Here is a 22,424-nt window from a genome sequence, read left to right as displayed (position 1 = left end):
TGTCAGTTTATACTGTACAAAGATGGAATATATAAATACATATTCACAACATCCTATAGTAAATATTTACATGGAATTCGCAAAATATTTACAATTAACATATTTGCCAACTTCAGACCGTTGTATAAAAGTGCAGAAAATATGAATATTAGAATGACAGAAACATGATTTGAAAAAGGATCACCTGTATGCAAAGGACTCCTGCAATTTCGCTTTACTTGAAAAGAGTTTTAAAATTCAAAAGGCGTTTTGGTTCTTTTCAAAATGGCCTTAACTTACTTAAATGAAATGTTTGTAGAAAAAAATGTTTTTGATTGGTCCCTGTTCATATTGTACCAGTGCCTTACAGAACGTAGTCATCATCTAAACAATCCTGTCGTGGGGGCAGAAATATCCCCTGCAGCCGCAGTAGCTGGGGAGGGTAACGCTCAACTCCGTGAAGTAGCCCTTGGGTTTGTAGTGGCCCCCGCTCTTGAGGAGGTTGTGCTGCATGCGGTGGGTTGGTGGGGCAACACGGGGGTCGTAGAAGTTGTCGACGGAGGGGTCAAGAGCGTAGATGGGGGAAGATTCTGGGAAGGTTGCGGGGTCGGGGAGACGGCAGTAACCGAGGAAGTTGCGGTAGGTGATGCCGCGTTGAATGCAGTGGTAGCCGGTCACGCCGTCGTAACCAAGGTTACATTCTCCTCTGTAAAACAATTAGGACATATTTAGTAATGCAAGTCGTAGCGGAGAGTTTAAAAAAATATTTTTTAGAAGTCTTAAAGTGTCGACATGAAGCTTGTTATTATTGCCGTGTTAATAACCTCTGGCATTAGTATTTTATTTATATATAAATAATGCATGGGCACAATAAAGGCAGGTTTTTTTTGTTACCTTTGAGTTCCCTTGGAAAGTTAAAAATATATAAACTACTGCGACAATTATTTGTTTAATATCGTAGCGTCTGTATACTTTAGTGTATGAATTTTGTAACAAATATGAACGATCTAAAAAACATAGCCGTGTACCTACCCGCATGTGGCGTAGAAGACTTTCTGGGACATAGGGCGGACGACGTGGCAGACTTGACCGTCCATGGCATAGATGGTGTGCACCATGGTACGAGTGGTGTTGCACACGCTCTTCAACTTGTAGTAGTTGGGCTCAGAGCTGCAAAGTCAAGGTCATTAATAACGTTTCCAGAATATATGTAAATAATGGTATAATTCACCAATTGCAGCAATTCACTGATATATGTCATGACCTCAAATATACATATAAAGATATACAGTAACGTTATTTTGTTAACATGAAGCATTTCTCTGAATAGAGGAATGAACATTATTCTACAATATTTGTATGTGCTTCCTTTCTAAATAGGCTCAATATTTCACGACACATGATGAAAAGATGTAGTCATTGAAAGTAGATAGGAACCCCTGTTATTCCGGAACCCCGTTTTCCGGACTCAAGATTTGTTAATGACAACCAGAGTGAAATTACCAGAGTGAAACTCATATATCGTTATTCCGGACATACATTAACCGGACGATTTCACTGGAAGCGACGTGTCCGGATTAACGATATTATACCATTATGCTCTCAGGTTTGAACAAATGAGTTGCCTTTGCATGTGTTTGTGAGGGGTGGCACCGATAGGGCAGGATAAACTCAATATTCCGCGAACATTTCGTACCATCATTTTTTAAATATTGATTCATAAACACATGCTCATGATAGGTAGTTTGTTTTTATCTCAAACGTTATCTGGTCGTTGTAATGCGCTACTTACTGTTTGTTCATGAAGTAGGTGTCCTGGTCCTGGAAGCAGGTGGATGTCAGGTTGAGGTAGATACGCCAGTGGTCGTCGGCGTAGTACAGAGCCTCCTCGATCTCCTGTCTGGAGACAAAGTAAAATGTCAGACCGTCGACTTAACGGTACACTAACTCTTATAACATGTACATTCGACTCAAAGGTACATGGTATGTCATACAAAATGAATATATATCGACATTTCGACTTAACGGTGCAAAAACTCTTATAACATCAACGCATGTCGGTGATTCGACTTAAAGGTACATGTGTAATGATGTGTGAATATATCAGACAGTTCGACTTTACGTAAATATAATTTGATTTTATATATTTGTGAAAATTCGTACAGCAAACAGTAAACAACCTGCCCTGTCAATTGTTTCCTAACTAGCTAAATGTACTTACTCGGGATATTGTCTTCCGTCGTTGCAGACAAAGCTGAGGTCAAAGCTCTGGTCCGATAGAAGTTGCTGGGAATAGCAGGCTGGAGTGGGAAGAGGGGGGAGGGCCGTCGTCATGGCGACGAGGCCGACTAACGCCGCGATGTTGTATATAAACTGAAACGCAAAGAGTACTTCTTATAATCAAATATTTATATATTTATATATACAGTGAAAAGGGATAGCGCCACTTGTTTCTAAAATGATAAAATGATATCTTTACCTTAACAGTCTCACACATTAAGAATATAGTAAAGCTGACAATATTCGGCGCCAGCAAATTTACACAAAGATGGATGCTCGCAATAAGTTGAGTCTGAAATATGTTTCAAGGTATAAGCCATTACTAAGAAATAAATATGATATAGATATATACCTTTCCCATGGTAGGATGATGTGTGAAGCTCAGTTCTTGAGGTGTTCACAGTCGCTGGCTCAGAGTGGGCCAGTGTCACCTTATATACTATCGACTCGTACCCTGCCCTCTTGTCACGTGACAGTTGTCAATCAAAGTGTTTGACGTAGGTACGTCATCCACTGCCGCCATTGTTTTCAGGAAGAAGTGTTGCCGCGTGACGTCAAAGGCATTCAATCAAAAACGCCACTTTTGATTGGGTGAAATATGCTCCTCCTTCCGAATCGAGAGGGAATAAAAGCGAGCTTTAGCTCCCCGCAAGTCAGCCATCGCTGTACACAGCTACAGTAACTATTTTAACATAGATTGGTCCTTTGTTTGTAAATATGGTAAGTAGAATATTTTGCAAGCTGTGTACGATTGTAATGTCTTGCAAAGCACTTTATTAAGGTCTCAGTATTTTAACAGATATTCTATCTAATATTATCTTGTAGTTGAATTGTAAACATCGTTTGCAGCTGTTGCCTAAAATATTGATAGTAGCAGTGGTTGTAGTAGAAACATCAGTAGTCGTCGTCGTCGTCGTAATAGTAGTAGTAGCAGCAGCTGCAGTAGTATTAGTAGTTGTGGCAGTAATAGTAGTAGTAGTAGTAGTAGTAGTAGTAGTAGTAGTTGTAATAGTAGCAGAATGAGTAGGAGTGATAGCAGCAGTACTGCTCGTAGTTGTAGTAGTAGGAGCAGCAACATTAGTAGTCAGAGGAGTAGTAAAGTAGTAGTAGTAGTAGTAGTAGTAGTAGTAGTAGTAGTAGTAGTATCAGCTGTAATCGTATATCAATAGTTTTGACATATTCCAAATCATAAAACGAAACAAAAAATAATAATTAACAACCAGGTTTTCCAATTTTATGAAAATCCCTGTCTCTCATTTCTTCCAGAGAGTTCTTGTGACATTATGCGTTCTCATGTCCCTCACCGCCGTCACCTTGGCGTGGAATCGACCCCCTGTCGGAGGGCGATCTCTGGGAGGCTCAACCTCCAGCCGATTCGCTAGCCTTCTGAAATCCAGAAAGTCTTCCTTGTTTGGTGCCCGCGTCCGTGACGGTTCCAGCATCTTCAGCGCCCTCTCCGCCAAGACCAAACAGCCAATCTGCTACTTTGACAGGAATGGTGTCCCCCAGTACGAATGGCCTACCAAGGAAAAGCTGTGCTTCGACAAGTCCTACAAGTACCCTGTGTATGTATTTTATTTAAACACATGGTCTGGTGTTGTTGTCTTTATTAAAAGCATATGTATACATATATCATTTTTCTTTCTTCTCATCGTTTTGGCAATTTGTTTTCATACTATTTCCAAAATATGCTTTAGTATTTTAATTTATGCTGTTAAATTAGTCCAGGCAGTCACGCGGCACAGTCAAGTTGTAAATATCATCGCTTGTCATATCTGTAAGGGTCGGGTAAGATCCCCGTATTTCAATAATTTTAAGATGCCATGTTGGGAAATTGCAAAGATACGTTGTTCCAATGACCATGTCTTCACACTGTAAGTTCTCCTGTTGTCTATACACCATAGTGTATGAGAAGGCTGACTCTGATGTTAACGTGGTTGTTCCAGTGACCGTGTGTTCAGTGCCCTGGAAAATGACCCCGACGCAATGGAGTACATGCTGCTGGTGCAGGGATGCTACCTCCACAACAAGATGAACTCCACCGGGTAGGTACAGATGATACTAGTCATCACCCGTTTCATCGTCACTTCGAGCTACCCTTCCATATTAAGCTGTCCCCTCGCACTATATCTGAAATACTGCTCAAAGCGGCGTTAAACCCAACTCACACACTCTTATACTAGGCAGTTACCCTTGGCTTTCGCCACAGTAGTAAACTGTTACTATGTCTTCGTTATTTTGATCTGGAGTCGAAGCAATAACGACCATCAAATCACTAAGGTACCATCGCCTGTGTTACACTAACAGCTGTTATTGTTGCATAAATATATTCAATTTACCTTTGTAAAACAGTCTTTTACCTTGTGTACTATGGCACGATACTATCATTATATGTTTATATGATGAAAAATCAGAATGTGTGATGTCATCTCTAAATGATCAATTGTATAAAGGGCGATGGAGTGGCCTAGTGGATAAAGGTTCGCTCACTCCGAGAAACCGAGTTCGACTGTGTCAATCCTATGTCCGGTTCACCCCACCGTGAGTTTGACTATTAATGAAACGCGGAGTCATGTCATGTGATCTATCCAGCCGTTTATTCAAGACGTACATACTATTATGTTCCTACTACGGCTGTTTGAACCATGTTTGTGGTTTATTCCAGCCAATACCCCGCCTACCGATACAAGGATCTGTGTTCCGAGAACACCGAGCTCCTGGAGAGAATCTGGTGGACCAACACCCAGAACGGGCGCCGAGAGGTCTGCTACGTCATCATGCCTGAAGCCCAGGGAGTTGAAGTCGCTCAATGCGGGTACGTCACACAATTAGCTTGACCAAACATGTCCAGCTTTCATATGCTAGTATTCATGATAAACGATTTCCTTCAAGTTCATGGTGGTTTGGGGTTTGTAAGTAACATGGGTCTTATGTTTCTAATTTTGGGAATAACAGGTATTAATAAACAATATGCGCAACATACGTCTTCAATTTTAGTTTGGTCTGATTCTGAGTCGCACAATTCAAAAATGTTAAAAGGGCTTTTTTATAATGTACACGTCGGTATTACATTTGAGGCTTGTACAAGAAAGTATTATTACACAATATTCACCATCATCTCTTTTCTCCAGAGGTCACTGCGTCATGGACACCACGGAGGTGAAACACCACTACTGCGTCCCCGACGGCATGGTTGAACGTGATATCTACGTCTTCTGTCCCGGCGAGATCAAGCAGTGCCGCAGAACCCGCGTCACCATCCCCACCGGATGCAGCTGTAAGAAATACGAATGTCTCAAGTATCAGTTTGTGTAAACCATGGTTTACACTCCCTCTGCGAAGTCGTACTTTTACGCATGTGTAATAGTGGCGTAATTGCAAGGACTCTACGTCATGCCAAATACAGCTATTCATACACAAACAGAGATCTCTTACGACATGTTTACGAATACGTAAATGTTACGAACATAATTGAACAGGCCGGAAAATGTTTGTAACAGATTTTATGTTCTTTATAAAGGTATCTAAATATGACAGGTATATTTCGACATGTAAATATACTTTTAATGATTTTAAGTTTGAGGAATCTGTTTTACCATTATATGTTATCATCTGTACATATATCATGCGCGCACGTGTAAGTTGTTTGTTTACTCTGTACATAACGTGTATATTTATCTGTGGAGTTCGCAACATATTTGTTACCGTTATCTGATGCCAACTTTGTGAAACACATAAAATCACTATGAATAATACTTTCAGATTTTTGGTAAAGTTTACCGTGAATATTTTCAGATAATAAAACACAACTGAATAAAACTTGTAGTTTGCCTATTACTGACGAGAAGTGGGGTGAGGTGAGATGAGGTGAAATTGGGTTCAATGTCGCCTTCAAGATTATTTCACTTATATATGGTTACGAGTGTGTGTGTGTGTGTGTGTGTGTGTGTGTGTGTGTGTGTGCGCGTGTGCGTGTGCTTGTGTGTGCGCGTTTGCGTTTGCGTGTGCGTGTGCGTTCGCTTGGGCCAAACGACATTCAAGCAATACCCATCTGCGAATGCTGTGATTACACTTAGACAATATCCCAATCAGTTACCTTCCACATGGGCAGCATACTATGGAGCTAATTGTTCTTTTGTGAATTGTTAGTTTTCCCCAAAAAATACCCGGCAAAGTAAAAAAATAGCCACCATCACAGATAATATCAGGACACCTCGAACAATGAACTTCAACGATGGTAATATAACTTTCAATAATACTCATCATCAATGACAATATCGCCGTTAGATTCCGCCAAAAAATATCCCACACAGCCAAAACATAAACATCATCAATGGTCATCATCAATGACAATATCGCCGTTAGATTCCGCCACAAAATATCCCACACAGCTAAAACATAACCATCATCAATGGCCATCATCAATGACAATAGAGCCGTTAGATTCCGCCACAAAATATCCCACAGAGTTAAAACATAGCAATCATCAATGACAATATCGCCGTTAGATTCGGACACAAAATATCCCACACAGCTTAAACATAACAATCATCAATGACAATATCGCCGTTAGATGCCGCCACAAGATACTCAACACAGCCAAAATATAACCATCATCAATAGCCATCATCAATGGCAATATCGCCGTTAGATTCCGCCAAAAAAATACTCAACACAGACAAAACATCATCAAAGACCATCATCAAAGACCATTATCAATGACAATATCGTCCTTAGTTTCCGCCACAAAATATCACACACAGCCAAAACACAACCATCATCAATGACAATATCGCCGTTAGATTCTGCCACAAAATATCCCACACAGCTAAAACATAACCATCATCAATGGCCATTATCAATGACAATATCGGCGTTAGTTTCCGCCACAAAATATCCCACACAGCTAAAACATAACAATCATCAATGACAATATCGCCGTTAGATTCTGCCACAAAATATCCCACACAGCCAAAACATAACCATCATCAATGACAATATCGCCGTTAGATTCCGACACAAAATATCCCACACAGCCAAAACATAACCATCATCAATGGCAATCATCAATGACAATATCGCCGTTAGATTCCGACACAAAATATCCCACACAGCCAAAACATAGCAATCATCAATGACAATATCGCCGTTATTTTCCGCCACAAAATATCCCACACAGCTTAAACATAACCATCATCAATGACAATATCGGCTTTAGATTCCACCACAAAATATCCCACACAGCTAAAACATAACAATCATCAATGACAATATCGCCGTTAGATTCTGCCACAAAATATCCCACACAGCTAAAACATAGCAATCATCAATGGCAATATCGCCGTTAGATTCCGCCAAAAAATATTCCACACAGCTAAAACTTAGCAATCATCCATGACAATATCGCCGTTAGATTCCGCCACAAAATATATCACACAGCTAAAACATAACCATCATCAATGACAATATCGTCGTTATTTTCCGCCACAAAATATCCCACACAGCCAAAACATAACCATACACAATGGCCATCATCAATGACAATAGAGCCGTTAGATTCGGACACAAAATATCCCACACAGCTAAAACATAGCAATCATCAATGACAATATCGCCGTTAGATTCCGCCACAAAATATCCCACACAGCTTAAACATAACAATCATCAATGACAATATCGCCGTTAGATGCCGCCACAAGATACTCAACACAGCCAAAACATAACCATCATCAATGGCCATCATCAATGGCAATATCGCCGTTAGGTTCCGCCACAAGATATCCCACACAGCTTAAACATAACCATCATCAATGGCAATATCGCCGTTAGATTCCGCCACAAAATACTCAACACAGCCAAAACATAACCATCATAAAAGGCCATTATCAATGACAATATCGTCGTTAGTTTCCGCCACAAAATATTCCACACAGCCAAAACATAACCATCATCAATGACAATATCGCCGTTAGATTCCGCCACAAAATATCCCACACAGCTAAAACATAACCATCATCAATGGCAATCATCAATGACAATATCGCCGTTAGATTCCGCCACAAAATATCCCACACAGCTTAAACATAACAATCATCAATGACAATATCGGCGTTAGATTCCGCCAAAAAAAATATCCCACACAGCTTAAACATAACAATCATCAATGACAATATCGCCGTTAGATGCCGCCACAAGATACTCAACACAGCCAAAACATAACCATCATCAATAGCCATAATCAATGGCCATCATCAATGGCAATATCGCCGTTAGATTCCGCCACAAGATATCCTACACAGCTTAAACATAACCATCATCAATGGCCATTATCAATGACAATATCACCGTTAGATTCCGCCACAAAATATCCCACACAGCCAAAACATAACCATCATCAATGGCCATCATCAATGACAATATCGTCGTTATTTCCCGCCACAAAATATCCCACACAGCTAAAACATAACCATCATCAATGGCAATCGTCAATGACAATATCGTCGTTAGATTCCGCCACAAAATACTCAACACAGCCAAAACATAACCATTATCAATGACAATATTGTCCTTAGTTTCCGCCACAAAATATCCCACACAGCCAAAACACAACCATTATCAATTGCCATCATCAATGACAATATCGTCGTTATTTTCCGCCACAAAATATCCCACACAGCCAAAACATAACCATCATCAATGGCCATCATCAATGGCAATATCGCCGTTAGATTCCGCCACAAGATATCCCACACAGCTTAAACATAACAATCATCAATGGCAATATCGCCGTTAGATTCCGCCACAAAATACTCAACACAGCCAAAACATAACCATCATCAATGGCCATCATCAATGGCAATATCGCCGTTAGATTCCGCCACAAAATATCCCACACAGCCAAAACATTGCCATCATCAATGGCATTATCGCCGTTAGATTCCGCCACAAAATATCCCACACAGCTAAAACATAACCATCATCAATGACAATATCGCCGTTAGATTTCGCCTCAAAATATCCCACACAGCCAAAACATAGCCATCATCAATGACAATTTCAGAACATCTGCAAGCAATGCATTGCCTCTCTTACAAACACAAAAATATTTTCAGCCTGGATGAAGAGTAATTTTTCCAATAAATATACATCAGTTATTATTTCCAATTGTTTACGCACAACAGTTTTGTCCCTGATTTTGTTATCGAGCACGTTTCGCATTTGTTTTTCCTACAGTTCAATCTTCCTAACCCTTCTGTACTATGATTCATCCAAAGTGAGTCACTGCATGTATATATTTCAGCAAACACGGTGTAATGATAATGCATCTGATCAATCAAACAAGCCTAAAATGTCAAAACATGTCAGGAAATTATCATTTTCTTTGTGCTATTATTATTATTGAGAGTATCCACATCAGTCAATGTGAGAGTTAATCACCTGAGGCAGATATTTCTGTTTGTTTGAGATCATTATTGTGTCTCTAATATGTAGGCTACCGTTTTAGATGGTGTAATATTACACAATATATGAGCTGTTTTGAGGTGATGCATTGACATCCGTCAAGATGAGATGATAGTCGTCGACAGTATGAGCAATCAAAATATATTTAATGCAAATGGCCGTATTTTTACAGCATTTATCTGAACCTTCTCGGCACGACTTACCTATATGACAATGTTATCACCGCTGTACTGCCCTCTTTGAAGACTATGCCTGAAGCTCTTGTAACAAGTATTGAAACGGTTGTAGTATATCACTTGAATTGCCACAATTCATATATGGCTCCCGTCCTACTTTGTCCTTTGTTGCTCAGTTACCGGTCGTCGTGGGGTCGAATCTAAGACTGGCTACTTTGTTGCTCAGTTACCGGTCGTCGTGGGTTCGAATCTAAGACTGGCTACTTTGTTGCTCAGTTACCGGTCGTCGTGGGTTCGAATCTAAGACTGGCTACTTTGTTGCTCAGTTACCGGTCGTCGTGGGTTCGAATCTAAGACTGGCTACTTTGTTGCTCAGTTACCGGTCGTCGTGGGTTCGCATCTAAGACTGGCTACTTTGTTGCTCAGTTACCGGTCGTCGTGGGTTCGCATCTAAGACTGGCTACTTTGTTGCTCAGTTACCGGTCGTCGTGGGTTCGCATCTAAGACTGGCTACTTTGTTGCTCAGTTACCGGTCGTCGTGGGTTCGCATCTAAGACTGGCTACTTTGTTGCTCAGTTATCGGTCGTCGTGGGGTCGAATCTAAGACTGGCTACTTTGTTGCTCAGTTACCGGTCGTCATGGGTTCGAATCTAAGACTGGCTACTTTGTTGCTCAGTTACCGGTCGTCGTGGGTTCGAATCTAAGACTGGCTACTTTGTTGCTCAGTTACCGGTCGTCGTGGGTTCGAATCTAAGACTGGCTACTTTGTTGCTCAGTTACCGGTCGTCATGGGTTCGAATCTAAAACTGGCTACTTTGTTGCTCAGTTACCGGTCGTCGTGGGTTCGAATCTAAAACTGGCTACTTTGTTGCTCAGTTACCGGTCGTCATGGGTTCGAATCTAAAACTGGCTACTGTGTTGCTCAGTTACCGGTCGTCGTGGGTTCGAATCTAAAACTGGCCACTTTGTTGCTCAGTTACCGGTTGTCGTGGATTCGAATCTAAGACTGGCTACTTTGTTGCTCAGTTACCGGTCGTCGTGGGTTCGAATCTAAGACTGGCTACTTTGTTGCTCAGTTACCGGTCGTCGTGGGTTCGAATCTAAGACTGGCTACTTTGTTGCTCAGTTACCGGTCGTCATGGGTTCGAATCTAAGACTGGCCAATTTTTTGCTCAGTTACCGGTTGTCGTTGGTTCGAATCTAAGACTGGATAGCCAACATCATACCTTTGGCCGTGGGTTTCACTTAACGACAATCCGTGGGTGACACTTTAGGGCTGGAAGACCTAGAGTAACACATCGCTTAAATAAGCCTCAATGGAAATCGCGTACTGTATCTGTCAAAATCGTGATAAAATGTATCTCGCAAAACAAGCAATTTATTCGAATGTATAGCGTCCCGTGTATTCTTTACATATAGCAAACACAGAACTCTTCATTAAAAATATCACTTTTAAGAAGTAAGTTTTTGCTGTAAATTTAGGGTTCATCATTGTTTGATTGTGATTCATAAACACATGCTTATGATATAGTTGGAATCGTGCAATGGAAAAAGTTTGTATCTAAACCCAGCTCACTCACGACATGAAGGAACGTGTTAAAGGGATCCATATCATCTTATCAATTCTTTAGTTTTTCAAATTCGCAGAAAGATATTAAGAACCATACTTGTTTTACGTACAGTGAACATGTCAGCTTCGCCTTACTTTTCAGATACACTTACTTCGTTTTATTATGTGAGTGCGTGAATCAGTCAGCATTATTTCAGCTATACAGTGCGGCCTGTTTATAATCGAGACTGGACTTGGCCAACCAGTGATTGAAAGCATGACCAACGATCCACACTGTCGGGAGCGTTGAGCCAAGTCACCAGTCCTGACCTCTCACTTCCTGTTTTACTCTGCAGGCACTGCAAGCATTAGGTACTGACAACCTAATCAGTCACACAGGAGCACCAAATTAAAAACAGCTTACACGGTGAAGAGTGTTAGCAGCTTATGAATTCATGTGTGCTCTTGTCTGTACACAGTTATCACTCAGCTACTTTCGGGATTTCCTCCAATATTAAGGTGATTCGAATTCGTTGTTACATTACAGAAACAACGTTAACCTCATGCACACAATTGTGAATTTCATCGCTTGGTTGTTGTCACTCCAGCTTGGTAACGGTGTAAGAATCTACATCGAAACGTCGCTATATGCAATAAACCAAAAGTTGTTATCCATAAAGTTGTATGGTTTTCTTATTTATTTGCCAACTTCTAGAATCAATCAAACAGTTAATTGTGAATCTGATGGATACAATTTTTGGAAGGGGATGGTTTTGGTCTAGTCATGAACTTGCAGACTCTCGCTCAGCTGCATGCGACGTGAAGGACTTGTCACACTGTCGACCACAACTTCGATGGCTCTCGTGCAGATTATGTCATAACGAAAAGAAGAAAAATGTCATTTTGACAGCACCAATATAATGGACCTATTTAGGACTATTGGTGTATTTCAGTTATATATAATTTATATTTCAGTTATATATGAATTATATATATATATATATAATATCACGCGAGTGTGTTTGGGGATGGTAAATATCCTGCATTAGGAATAGACGTAGTGTTTATTCCTAATACAGGATATTTACCATCCCCAAACACACAAGCGTGATAACTTCTTTATCATAAGGGGGCGGTCGGGTAGCCTAGTGGTTAAAGCGTTCGCTCGTCACGCCGAAAACCCGGGTTCGATTCCCGACATGGGTAGAATGTGTGAAGCCCATTTCTGGTGTCCCTCCGCCGTGATATTGCTGGAATATTGCTAAAAGCAGCGTAAAACCATAATCACTCACTCACTCTTTATCATAAACTGTCATTCTTTAATCTGTACTTGAAAATCTCTTTCACTCTCTCACAAACATTACCTAAACATTGCGAGTTTTCCTGGAAAGAGCGCAATAATATTTATTACGTCAAAGGGTAAGTGATGTGTCAGTCGGACAGTGACAGTTGCCAATATAGTTCCAACTGAAATCTGTTTCTTATACAGTGGCGAAGCAACATATACGCAAAACAACAATTGTTATTTACTTGCATTTCGCGGGAATCCATCGGTCTGGCCGCTAGAGTAACTGCCCTTTGTCAAAGGGAAGCTACTCTAACCCTAGTCTATAAGACTGTCCTGTCATAACGTTACAAAGTGCAATCAGATGTACACACAGCGACAAAACGAAACAAGGTAAAAATTCAAACATATTTCTGCCAAATCCAACTATTTTTATTTGTGGAAAAGGTTTCAAGCCGCAGAGGTCCACAAGCACAGATATTGCTACTGATACCGCTTGGCTAGGCCTAGTGCCCTCGCAAAATTGTTTCGAAATTTATATCTCCAAAGTTGCCAAAACTTATAAAATGCCTTACTACGTCACAGCTAGACACTGATTTTATGTATATTAGACTGTTCTTTTGATTATTATAGCAATTATCTCTGTAGTTTATCCAGATTCCCGATGGTTAATTCTGACTCGATTGCCAAATGACAAGGGCGACGCCATGTTTGTTTATAAACACTGAAAGTAGTCCCTACTTGACCTTTGATATTTGCATCTCTTTCCGCATATGACCCCAACGGATATCGTTTTTATCCGTTGTCTTTATCCTGCCAAGAAACCTACCCATTATATGATAAATATATAATTTATATATTACTGAAATACATTTATATTGTCCAAACTAAACAATAATCATCAAAACAGAAACAGTACATATTTTCATGTTGCTTTTATTTTCACATATTAATATCTGTACATATTATACATGCGCGCACAAGCAATGATGATGTCAGTTTAAACTGTATAAAGATGGAACATATAAAATACATATTCACAACATCCTATAGTACATATTTACATGGAATTCGCAAAATATTTACAATTAACATATTTGCCAACTTCATACCGAGATTACATTTTGGTATAAAAGTGAGGAAAAAATAAAGGTAAGTCTGAAATGATTTGAAAAAAGTGAAGTGTAAACCAAATAACATTTGTAATTTCCATTTACTTGAAAAGGCTTCTAAAAATCAGAAAGAGTTTGGTTCTTTAAAAATAGTTTTCACTTATTTAAATAAAATGCTTGTGGAAAACAACTGGCTTCAACTGGTCTTTGTTCATTTTGTATCAGTCCCTTAATGAACGTAGTCATCATCTAAACAATCCTGTCGTGGGGGCAGAAATATCCCCTGCAGCCGCAGTAGCTGGGGAGGGTAACGCTCAACTCCGTGAAGTAGCCCTTGGGTTTGTAGTGGCCACCGCTCTGGAGGAGGTTGTGCTGCATGCGGTGGGTTGGAGGGGCAACACGGGGGTCGTAGAAGTTGTCGACGGAGGGGTCAAGAGCGTAGATGGGATCAGATTCTGGGAAGGTTGCGGGGTCGGGGAGACGGCAGTAACCGAGGAAGTTGCGGTAGGTGATTCCGCGTTGAATGCAGTGATAGCCGGTCACGCCGTCGTAACCAAGGTTACATTCTCCTCTGTAAAACAAACAGGGCATATTTAGTAAAGCGAGATGTAATGGATAAATACTATTTTAATGATAAGTCTTGTAATTAGTCTTAGAGTGTCGATATGTAGATTGCTATTATGAATGTCCTTTTAACAATTCTTAATTTCACATGAGTATTTGAACAGCTAAACTTTCTTTATAGACAATAAATGTGTATATATGAATGTGTACAATGAATGCAAGGGTTTTTGATTCGCTTCATTTGAATATTAAGATATAAAATCTTTTTCAAAAATATAAATATGCAGTCAAACTACTCCAACGTTTATTTGTTTGACTTCGTAGGAGCCTGCGTTTTGTATAATCAAGCCTTTGTCGTTGACATATCACTAAAAATATATTAATTATAACCAACTGCTTAGTTATGAATTTTAGTATGTATAATGAACTGCTTGTTAAAAACATAGCTGTGTACCTACCCGCATGTGGCGTAGAAGACTTTCTGGGACATAGGGCGGACAACGTGGCAGACTTGACCGTCCATGGCATAGATGGTGTGCACCATGGTACGAGTGGTGTTGCACACGCTCTTCAACTTGTAGTAGTTGGGCTCAGAGCTGCAAGGACAAAGTCAATGAATGATAGCGATTCCAGAATATATGTAGAATATAGTAACATTCACAAATACCAGTTTTAATTTGTATATGTCAAGCCTCAAATAAACTGGGGGAAGTATGTGTTTGGTATTGTCAAAAGTCGTATGGATACCAGGAAAACCAGGTATCATTCGGTAATGAACGAAATAACCAGGTACCAACATTTAACACAGTACGGTTATTTTCTTTCATCTGAAGCATTTCTCTGAATAGAGCAATGAACATTATTTTACGATGTTTTAATGTGTTTCCTATCTACATTTCTTCAGTATATTTAACATAAAGCACTCCCTAGGATGAAAATATATAAGAACGTCGTTGATAATAGATAGTGAACCCCTGTTAATCCGGAACCCCGATTTCAGGACTTTATTCTTGTGAATGACATACAACCAGTGAGACATTACTCCCAACTCAAGTATCGTTATCCCGGGCTATTTCATTGGAAGCGACGCGTCCGGATTAAAGGGGTAAAAATTGACGATCGATGCAATTACCTGTTTTGATCAATACAATATATTCGCATATTTTCAGGTAAACAATTGAGATGTCTTTGCATGTGTTTGTGACGGGTTCCACAAGTGCAGGAAACGCTCACTGTGTCGCCAGCATCTGGTATCATTACTTTTTTGTATATTGATTCATAAACACATGCTCATGATATTGTCCTAATCGTGCAAAGGACAATGGACATTTCGTTCGATTATTGGGGAGGGTTTTGTTGCTTTATTTCAAAGTAGATCTAGTGTGCGGCGCTACTTACTGTTTGTTCATGAAGTAGGTGTCCTGGTCCTGGAAGCAGGTGGATGTCAGGTTGAGGTAGATACGCCAGTGGTCGTCGGCGTAGTACAGAGCCTCCTCGATCTCCTGTCTGGAGACAAAGTAAAATGTCAGACAGTCCGACTTAACGGTACACCAACGCATGTCGGTTATGCCACTTAGAGGTGCATGTTATATAGTCCAAAGTGAATATGTCTGACATTTCGACTTAACGGTGCAAAAACTCTTATAACATCAACGCATGTCATTAATTCGACTTAAAGGTACATGGTGTGTCATTCAAAGACAGTTCGACTTAAATACAATTCATTTATGACTCATTTTACTTTGATTTTATATATTTGTGAAAATTCATACAGCAAACGGCAAACTTAAGAAGGCTTTTCAAACGAAACACAAACAACCTGCCCTGTACATTGTTTCCGAAGTAGCTCAATGTACTTACTCGGGATATTGTCTTCCGTCGTTGCAGACAAAGCTGAGGTCAAAGCTCTGGTCCGACAGAAGTTGCTGGGAATAGCAGGCGGGAGTGGGGAGATGGGGGAGGGCCGTCGTCATGGCGACGAGGCCGACTAACGCCGCGATATAGTAGGTGAACTGGAAAACAAAGATCACATTTTGTAATTGGTTATATTTGAGTATAAAGGGGTAATGAAAGAACAATTCAATTTCTCTGGTGTTTTTATGATCCATAAGGTTCTAGAATAAACGGAACAGTTGAACAAAAATCTTAAACATTGAGTATTACTACCTACGGAACATTAGCTCTGAAGATATACCTAAATATGTGTTTGTCACAATAGCACCACTAAACAGAAAATGCTACCATTAACGTAACGGTCGAAGTGCACACATTAAAACACCATTTTCGTGAGAGAAAAAAAGAAGATAAAGGCTAACCATATTCATTTCAATAAGCAATATGCAACTTTATACACAGCTAAATGCTTTCAATCAATTCATTTTGAAATATATTTCAACATATAAACCATTTCTAAGAAATAAATCAGATATAGATATATACCTTTCCCATGGTAGGATGATGTGTGAAGCTCGGTTCGTGAGGTGTTCACAGTCGCTGGCTCAGAGTGGGCCAGTGTCTCCTTATATACTCTCGACTCGTGCCCTGTCTCTCTTGTCACGTGACAGTTGTCCATCAAATTCTGTGACGTCAATTTCTATCTCTCAATACATTATTGTACAACGTCAATCTTGTCACAACTGTCGTCATTTATATGTATCTAATTATAACTGGCGTCATCTGTATGTATATATATATTGTCATGTTCTCTCACTCTGTCATTCTGATTGATGGGCAAGAGGCTTAAGTGGCCTTGGAACACCGTGAATGTATAAGAGAGAGGTTGTCATCTTTAAATCTCCTTGTTATGATCTGTGACGCAGGTACGTAATCCACTGCCGCCATTGTTTTCAGGAAGAAGTGTTGCCGTCTGACGTCAGGGTCATTCGATCAAAAACGCCACTTCTGATTGGCTGAAATGTGCTCCTCCTTCCGAGGTGAGAGGGAATAAAAGCGAGCGAAAGGCCCCAGCAAGTCAGCCATCGCTGTACACAGCTACAGTAACTATTTTAACATAGATTGGTCCTTTGTTTGCAAATATGGTAAGTAGAATATTTTGCTAACTGTGTACGATGATAATGTCTTGATATACAGTTTATTTATGTGCAGAGTAGTTTAAATGAAAATCCCCATCTCTCATTTCTTCCAGAGAGTTCTTGTGACATTATGCGTTCTCATGTCCCTCACCGCCGTCACCTTGGCGTGGAATCGACCCCCTGTCGGAGGGCGTTCTCTGGGAGGCTCAACCTCCAGCCGATTCGCTAGCCTCCTGAAATCCAGAAAGTCTTCCTTGTTTGGTGCCCGCGTCCGTGACGGTTCCAGCATCTTCAGCGCCCTCTCCGCCAAAACCAAACAGCCAATCTGCTACTTTGACAAGAATGGCGTCCCCCAGTACGAATGGCCTACCAAGGAAAAGCTGTGCTTCGACAAGTCCTACAAATACCCTGTGTATGTATTTTATCTAGAAATATGCTTTGATGTTGTCTTTCCCTTAAAATGTATGCATAAATATTTGAGGAAAACAACAAACAGGAAAATAATTATTTTATATTATTTATATATATCCGAAGTATGCTTTATTTTCATTTATGTGGTAAATTAAGTTCAGGCAGTAAGGCGGAACGGCCAAGTTGTAAATGCCATCGTTTGTCAGATCTGTATGGCTCGGGTTCTGTCCCCCGTGTCTTTTGTAATTTTAAGAAGCTATGTTGTGAAATTGCAAAGATGCGTTATTAGTTGTTCCAATGACCGTGTGTTCACACTGTAAGTTCTACTGTTGTCTGTACACCATAGTGTATGAGAAGGCTGACAATAATGTTAACGTGTTTGTTCCAGTGACCGTGTGTTCAGTGCCCTGGAACAGGATCCCGACGCAATGGAGTACATGCTGCTGGTGCAGGGATGCTACCTCCACAACAAGATGAACTCCACCGGGTAGGTACAGATGATCCACCCTAGCTACTAGTCATCACCCGTTTCATCGTCATTTCACCTCCCACATTAAGCTGTCCCGTTGCAATATATCTGAAATACTGTTCAATAGGCAACTGACTCACTCAATAGGTGAAGGTCACTTTTACACGTGTTAGAAGGTTACCTGTAGCTTTCCCAAATTCAGCGCACTGACTCACCCAACTCAATTTGATCTTGTGTCCTACTAAATCACTCGAGTACTATCACATGTGTCATACCACCAGTTGTGATTATTACATAAAACAATTAATTTACCTATGTAAAACAGTCTTTTACCTTGTTTATGACGTGACAATATTATCAATTTATATGACGAGACAAACGGATCAGTGATGTCATCTCCATGTTTCACACGACTCAATTGTATAGAGGGCGATGGAGTAGACTTGTTGTTAAACGTTCACTCACTCTCAGAAACCAAGTTCGACTGTGTCAATCCCATGCCTGGTTCACTCCACCGTAGGTTGGACTATTGCTGAAACGCGGCGTTAAACTCCAGCCGCACAGACATTTCTTCAAGAACGCAATGCTATAATTATTGCACTATAGCTGTTTGAACCATGCTTGTGGTTTATTCCAGCCACTACCCCGCCTACCGATACAAGGATCTGTGTTCCGAGAACACCGAGCTCCTGGAGAGAATCTGGTGGACCAACACCCAGAACGGGCGCCGAGAGGTCTGCTACGTCATCATGCCTGAAGCCCAGGGAGTTGAAGTCGCTCAATGCGGGTACGTCACACAATTAGCTTGACCAAACATGTCCAGCTTTCATATGCTAGTATTCATGATAAACGGTTTCCTTCAAGTTCATGGTGGTTTGGGGTAACATGGGTCTTATGTTTCTAATTTTGGGAATAACAGGTATTAATAAACAATATGCGCAACATACGTCTTCAATCTTAGTTTGGTCTGATTCTGAGTCGCACAATTCAAAAATGTTAAAAGGTCTTTTAATAATGTACACGTCGATATTACATTTGAGGCTTGTACAAGAAAGTATTATTACACAATATTCACCATCATCTCTTTTCTCCAGAGGTCACTGCGTCATGGACACCACGGAGGTGAAACACCACTACTGCGTCCCCGACGGCATGGTTGAACGTGATATCTACGTCTTCTGTCCCGGCGAGATCAAGCAGTGCCGCAGAACCCGCGTCACCATCCCCACCGGATGCAGCTGTAAGAAATACGAATGTCTCAAGTATCAGTTTGTGTAAACCATGGTTTACACTCCCTCTGCGAAGTCGTACTTTTACGCATGTGTAATAGTGGGACTCAACGTCACGCCAAATACAAACATTTATTCGTTTATATGAGGAACACTTGAGAACAAGAAGGACAATGTTTTGTGAACTTGGTTTATTTCGACCTTACAAAAATACTTTTAATCGTATTGATTTTGAAGTATTTGTGACATTATTTGTTTTACCATTATATATTATCATTTGTAAATATATCATGCTCGCACATGTAAATAGTTTGTTTATATTGTACATAACGTTTTGTTTTTTTTGTGTTGCCAACTTTGTGTAATAATAAATTTCTCTGAATAATACTTGTGTATTTTCTTTTATGGTGTAATGTGTGAAGCCCATTTCTAGGGTCCCCCGTCGTGATATGGCTGGAATAGTGCTAAAAGCGGCATAAAACCATACTCACTCACTCACTCTATACAATATAAAACAAACCGAAAGCAAACTTGTTGTTTGCCTAGTGACAAAAACAATATGAACAAGTAGACTTTCCATGTTACGTCACATGGCCTCACTGTACACTGACATCCACCAACATCCCTGTTCCAAATAAATAAAAGCTAAAAAAATCCTTTCCGTATTGATAGGAAATCTCTGAAAAAACACGGGATCATATGGTACAAATCAAAATATGGAACTGCATCGGATCTCATGTTTTTGTCACCGATGCGTCACATTTGGAAATGTCCTCCTCATTAGGCTGTACCCTTGATCAAACAACTTCTAGGCAAGAGTCGTACGATGATGTTTGGTAGAAAGAGCGTGCTCGATTGTATCTCAAAAGTTGAGAATTGTAGATACCAAGGGGGGGAGGGTGCTGCTCGACATGAAGGGGGGGAAGTGGACTTTTGGAAAGTTGATGTCATCCCTCTTGTCATACAGTCTTGTGGAGAGTGTTTTGTCACTCTGATTCTTTGTCCATAGATTTAAACATGAAACAGATGAGGCTGTCTCACTGGTCTCCTAAATTTGTAGTTCAGGTGGGTACGTCAGAGGAAGTGAATTGGCTATTTGATGGTTATTGAACGTTATCAGATCATCGATACACATGAAGCCCAGGTTAAACATCTTAGCCAAATTACCTTGTTTTGACTTTTGCCAATGTGAAAAGAAATCCCGACTCATGTGCGTAAAGAAACAGGCCAGCAAGAAGGGGAGCACAGTTGGTGCCCATGGGGATGCTAGCTAAAGATAATACAACGTTTCCTTGTTGTGCTATATCTCTGTATCAGCGGGAGTTGTGGGACTACGCAAAAGCGATACGTTGACAGGCATCACTCGTTCTGGCATGTAGTGGGTCATTTAACTCACTGGTAATTGGCAGTTGACTTATTACTTCACATATTACCTTGATAATGATAATATAGGTATAACCATGAAAATAAGACATATAAATCCCCCTTGTAATCTATATTATGGGTGAGCTATTTTAGAACCCTGTATCTAAGTTATACCAAACATGTTGCGCAATCTCTTACAACAACACTTCAGGTTCAAGAATTACAAAGTGTTCAAAACTATCAGTTCAAAGAGAATGATGATATTATGCATACAAATTGAATCACTCGACACAAGAGAACATAGAATGACACAGTTCTTCCCGAAGCCCACGCATACACATACACATACACATACGAATACACATATGCATTCACATACACATACACATACGCATACACATACGCATTCACGTACACATTAGCATACACATTAGCATTCACATAGTCATACACATACACATACGTATACACATACCCATTCACATACGCATTCACGTAAACATACGCATACACATACGCATACACATACGCATACACACACAAATACGCACATGTGGCTCATGTCAATTCTTTCTAGGTAGTTCGTGGAACCTAAAGAGAGTATAGATTTGGGCCAAATTGCATTAAAGCAATATGCAATACCCATCTGCACATTGAAGTTTTTTTAATTTCGATCAGTCAAGTAACAAATAGTTATTCTCATTACACAGACACAATGTGTCAATGTCTCACATTAATATTATTGCAGTCATTGAAAACGGGCAACAGACAATGGAGCATGGTGTCCCTTCGGGAACCGTCACAAAACAGGTAATTTATTGAAATTAACTTCTGTAAAGTGTCCTGTGATTTTATTACATAAAACAAAAAATACCAAGCCCTTTATGAATTGATGGCTGCTTTTAAGAAGTAAGCATCTGTAGCTTGTGTAAAGTGACCGTTCATCACAATTTTACAGGGATTCATAAACACATGTTTCTTATATATTAGGTAGTCGGAATCATACAATGGACTCCGTTTTTAGCAGAGATGTCGCGTGATTACGAAAAGTTTTTTGTCGCCTCTGTATACAACAAGAAAACTATTCAAAACACGAGTGTCTAAATTCAGCTTACACACGACATGGAGAAAAGTCTAAAAGAACACAGATCATATTTTAGTCGGCAGGCAGTGCAAGCATGAGAAACTGGCATCCTAATCAGGCACACGGGAGCTCCCCATTGAAAGCAGCTTGTACGCTGACAGCAACTCATTCTTGCCGTAAAAGGCGACTATGCTTGTCGTAAGAGGCCACTAACTAGATCGGGTGGTCAGGCTCGCTCCCAATTTCGGTCTAGGCTCGTTTTTTTCCAGACCGCCGACACATAGCTTGACTATTATTGAGCGCGGCGTTAGACAACAAACAAACAAAGCTTATACTGTGAAGAGAACAGCTAGTTAATTTAATATTGTTCTCTTGTCTGTCAACACTACAGACGTGCTCGTTGGTTTCATTTCATCACTCAGCTACTT

At 40.2% G+C, this 22,424-nt stretch overlaps 4 protein-coding genes across 4 annotated transcripts; 2 read left to right on the top strand and 2 right to left on the bottom strand.

Moving 5' to 3' along the window:
• Positions 1-363: 363 nt before the first annotated feature.
• On the bottom strand, positions 364-2,620 carry LOC139473540 (uncharacterized). Its single transcript, XM_071256179.1, has 5 exons — positions 2,612-2,620; positions 2,201-2,352; positions 1,772-1,879; positions 1,012-1,149; positions 364-685 (listed from the first exon to the last, which is right to left on the bottom strand). Exons 1-5 carry the CDS (start codon positions 2,618-2,620, stop codon positions 364-366), a joined length of 729 nt encoding a protein of 242 aa, XP_071112280.1.
• A 658-nt stretch (positions 2,621-3,278) lies between these two features.
• LOC139475672 (uncharacterized) lies at positions 3,279-5,574 on the top strand. Its single transcript, XM_071258861.1, has 5 exons — positions 3,279-3,359; positions 3,526-3,824; positions 4,206-4,304; positions 4,925-5,074; positions 5,391-5,574. The coding sequence occupies exons 1-5, from the start codon at positions 3,279-3,281 to the stop codon at positions 5,572-5,574; spliced, it is 813 nt and encodes a 270-aa protein (XP_071114962.1).
• Positions 5,575-14,091: 8,517 nt separating this feature from the next.
• LOC139473542 (uncharacterized) lies at positions 14,092-16,854 on the bottom strand. Its single transcript, XM_071256181.1, has 5 exons — positions 16,846-16,854; positions 16,267-16,418; positions 15,805-15,912; positions 14,865-15,002; positions 14,092-14,413 (listed from the first exon to the last, which is right to left on the bottom strand). Exons 1-5 carry the CDS (start codon positions 16,852-16,854, stop codon positions 14,092-14,094), a joined length of 729 nt encoding a protein of 242 aa, XP_071112282.1.
• A 667-nt stretch (positions 16,855-17,521) lies between these two features.
• Positions 17,522-19,596, top strand: LOC139475671 (uncharacterized). The gene is made up of 4 exons (XM_071258860.1): positions 17,522-17,850; positions 18,238-18,336; positions 18,956-19,105; positions 19,413-19,596. The coding sequence occupies exons 1-4, from the start codon at positions 17,522-17,524 to the stop codon at positions 19,594-19,596; spliced, it is 762 nt and encodes a 253-aa protein (XP_071114961.1).
• The last annotated feature ends 2,828 nt before the right edge of the window (positions 19,597-22,424 follow it).

This window comes from Haliotis cracherodii, unplaced genomic scaffold (assembly GCF_022045235.1).
Source record: "Haliotis cracherodii isolate W230 unplaced genomic scaffold, xgHalCrac1.p SCAF_3, whole genome shotgun sequence".
Classification (NCBI taxonomy): domain Eukaryota; kingdom Metazoa; phylum Mollusca; class Gastropoda; order Lepetellida; family Haliotidae; genus Haliotis; species Haliotis cracherodii.
The sequence above is the reverse complement of the archived record's forward strand: the minus strand, read 5'-3'. Positions and strand labels throughout refer to the sequence as shown.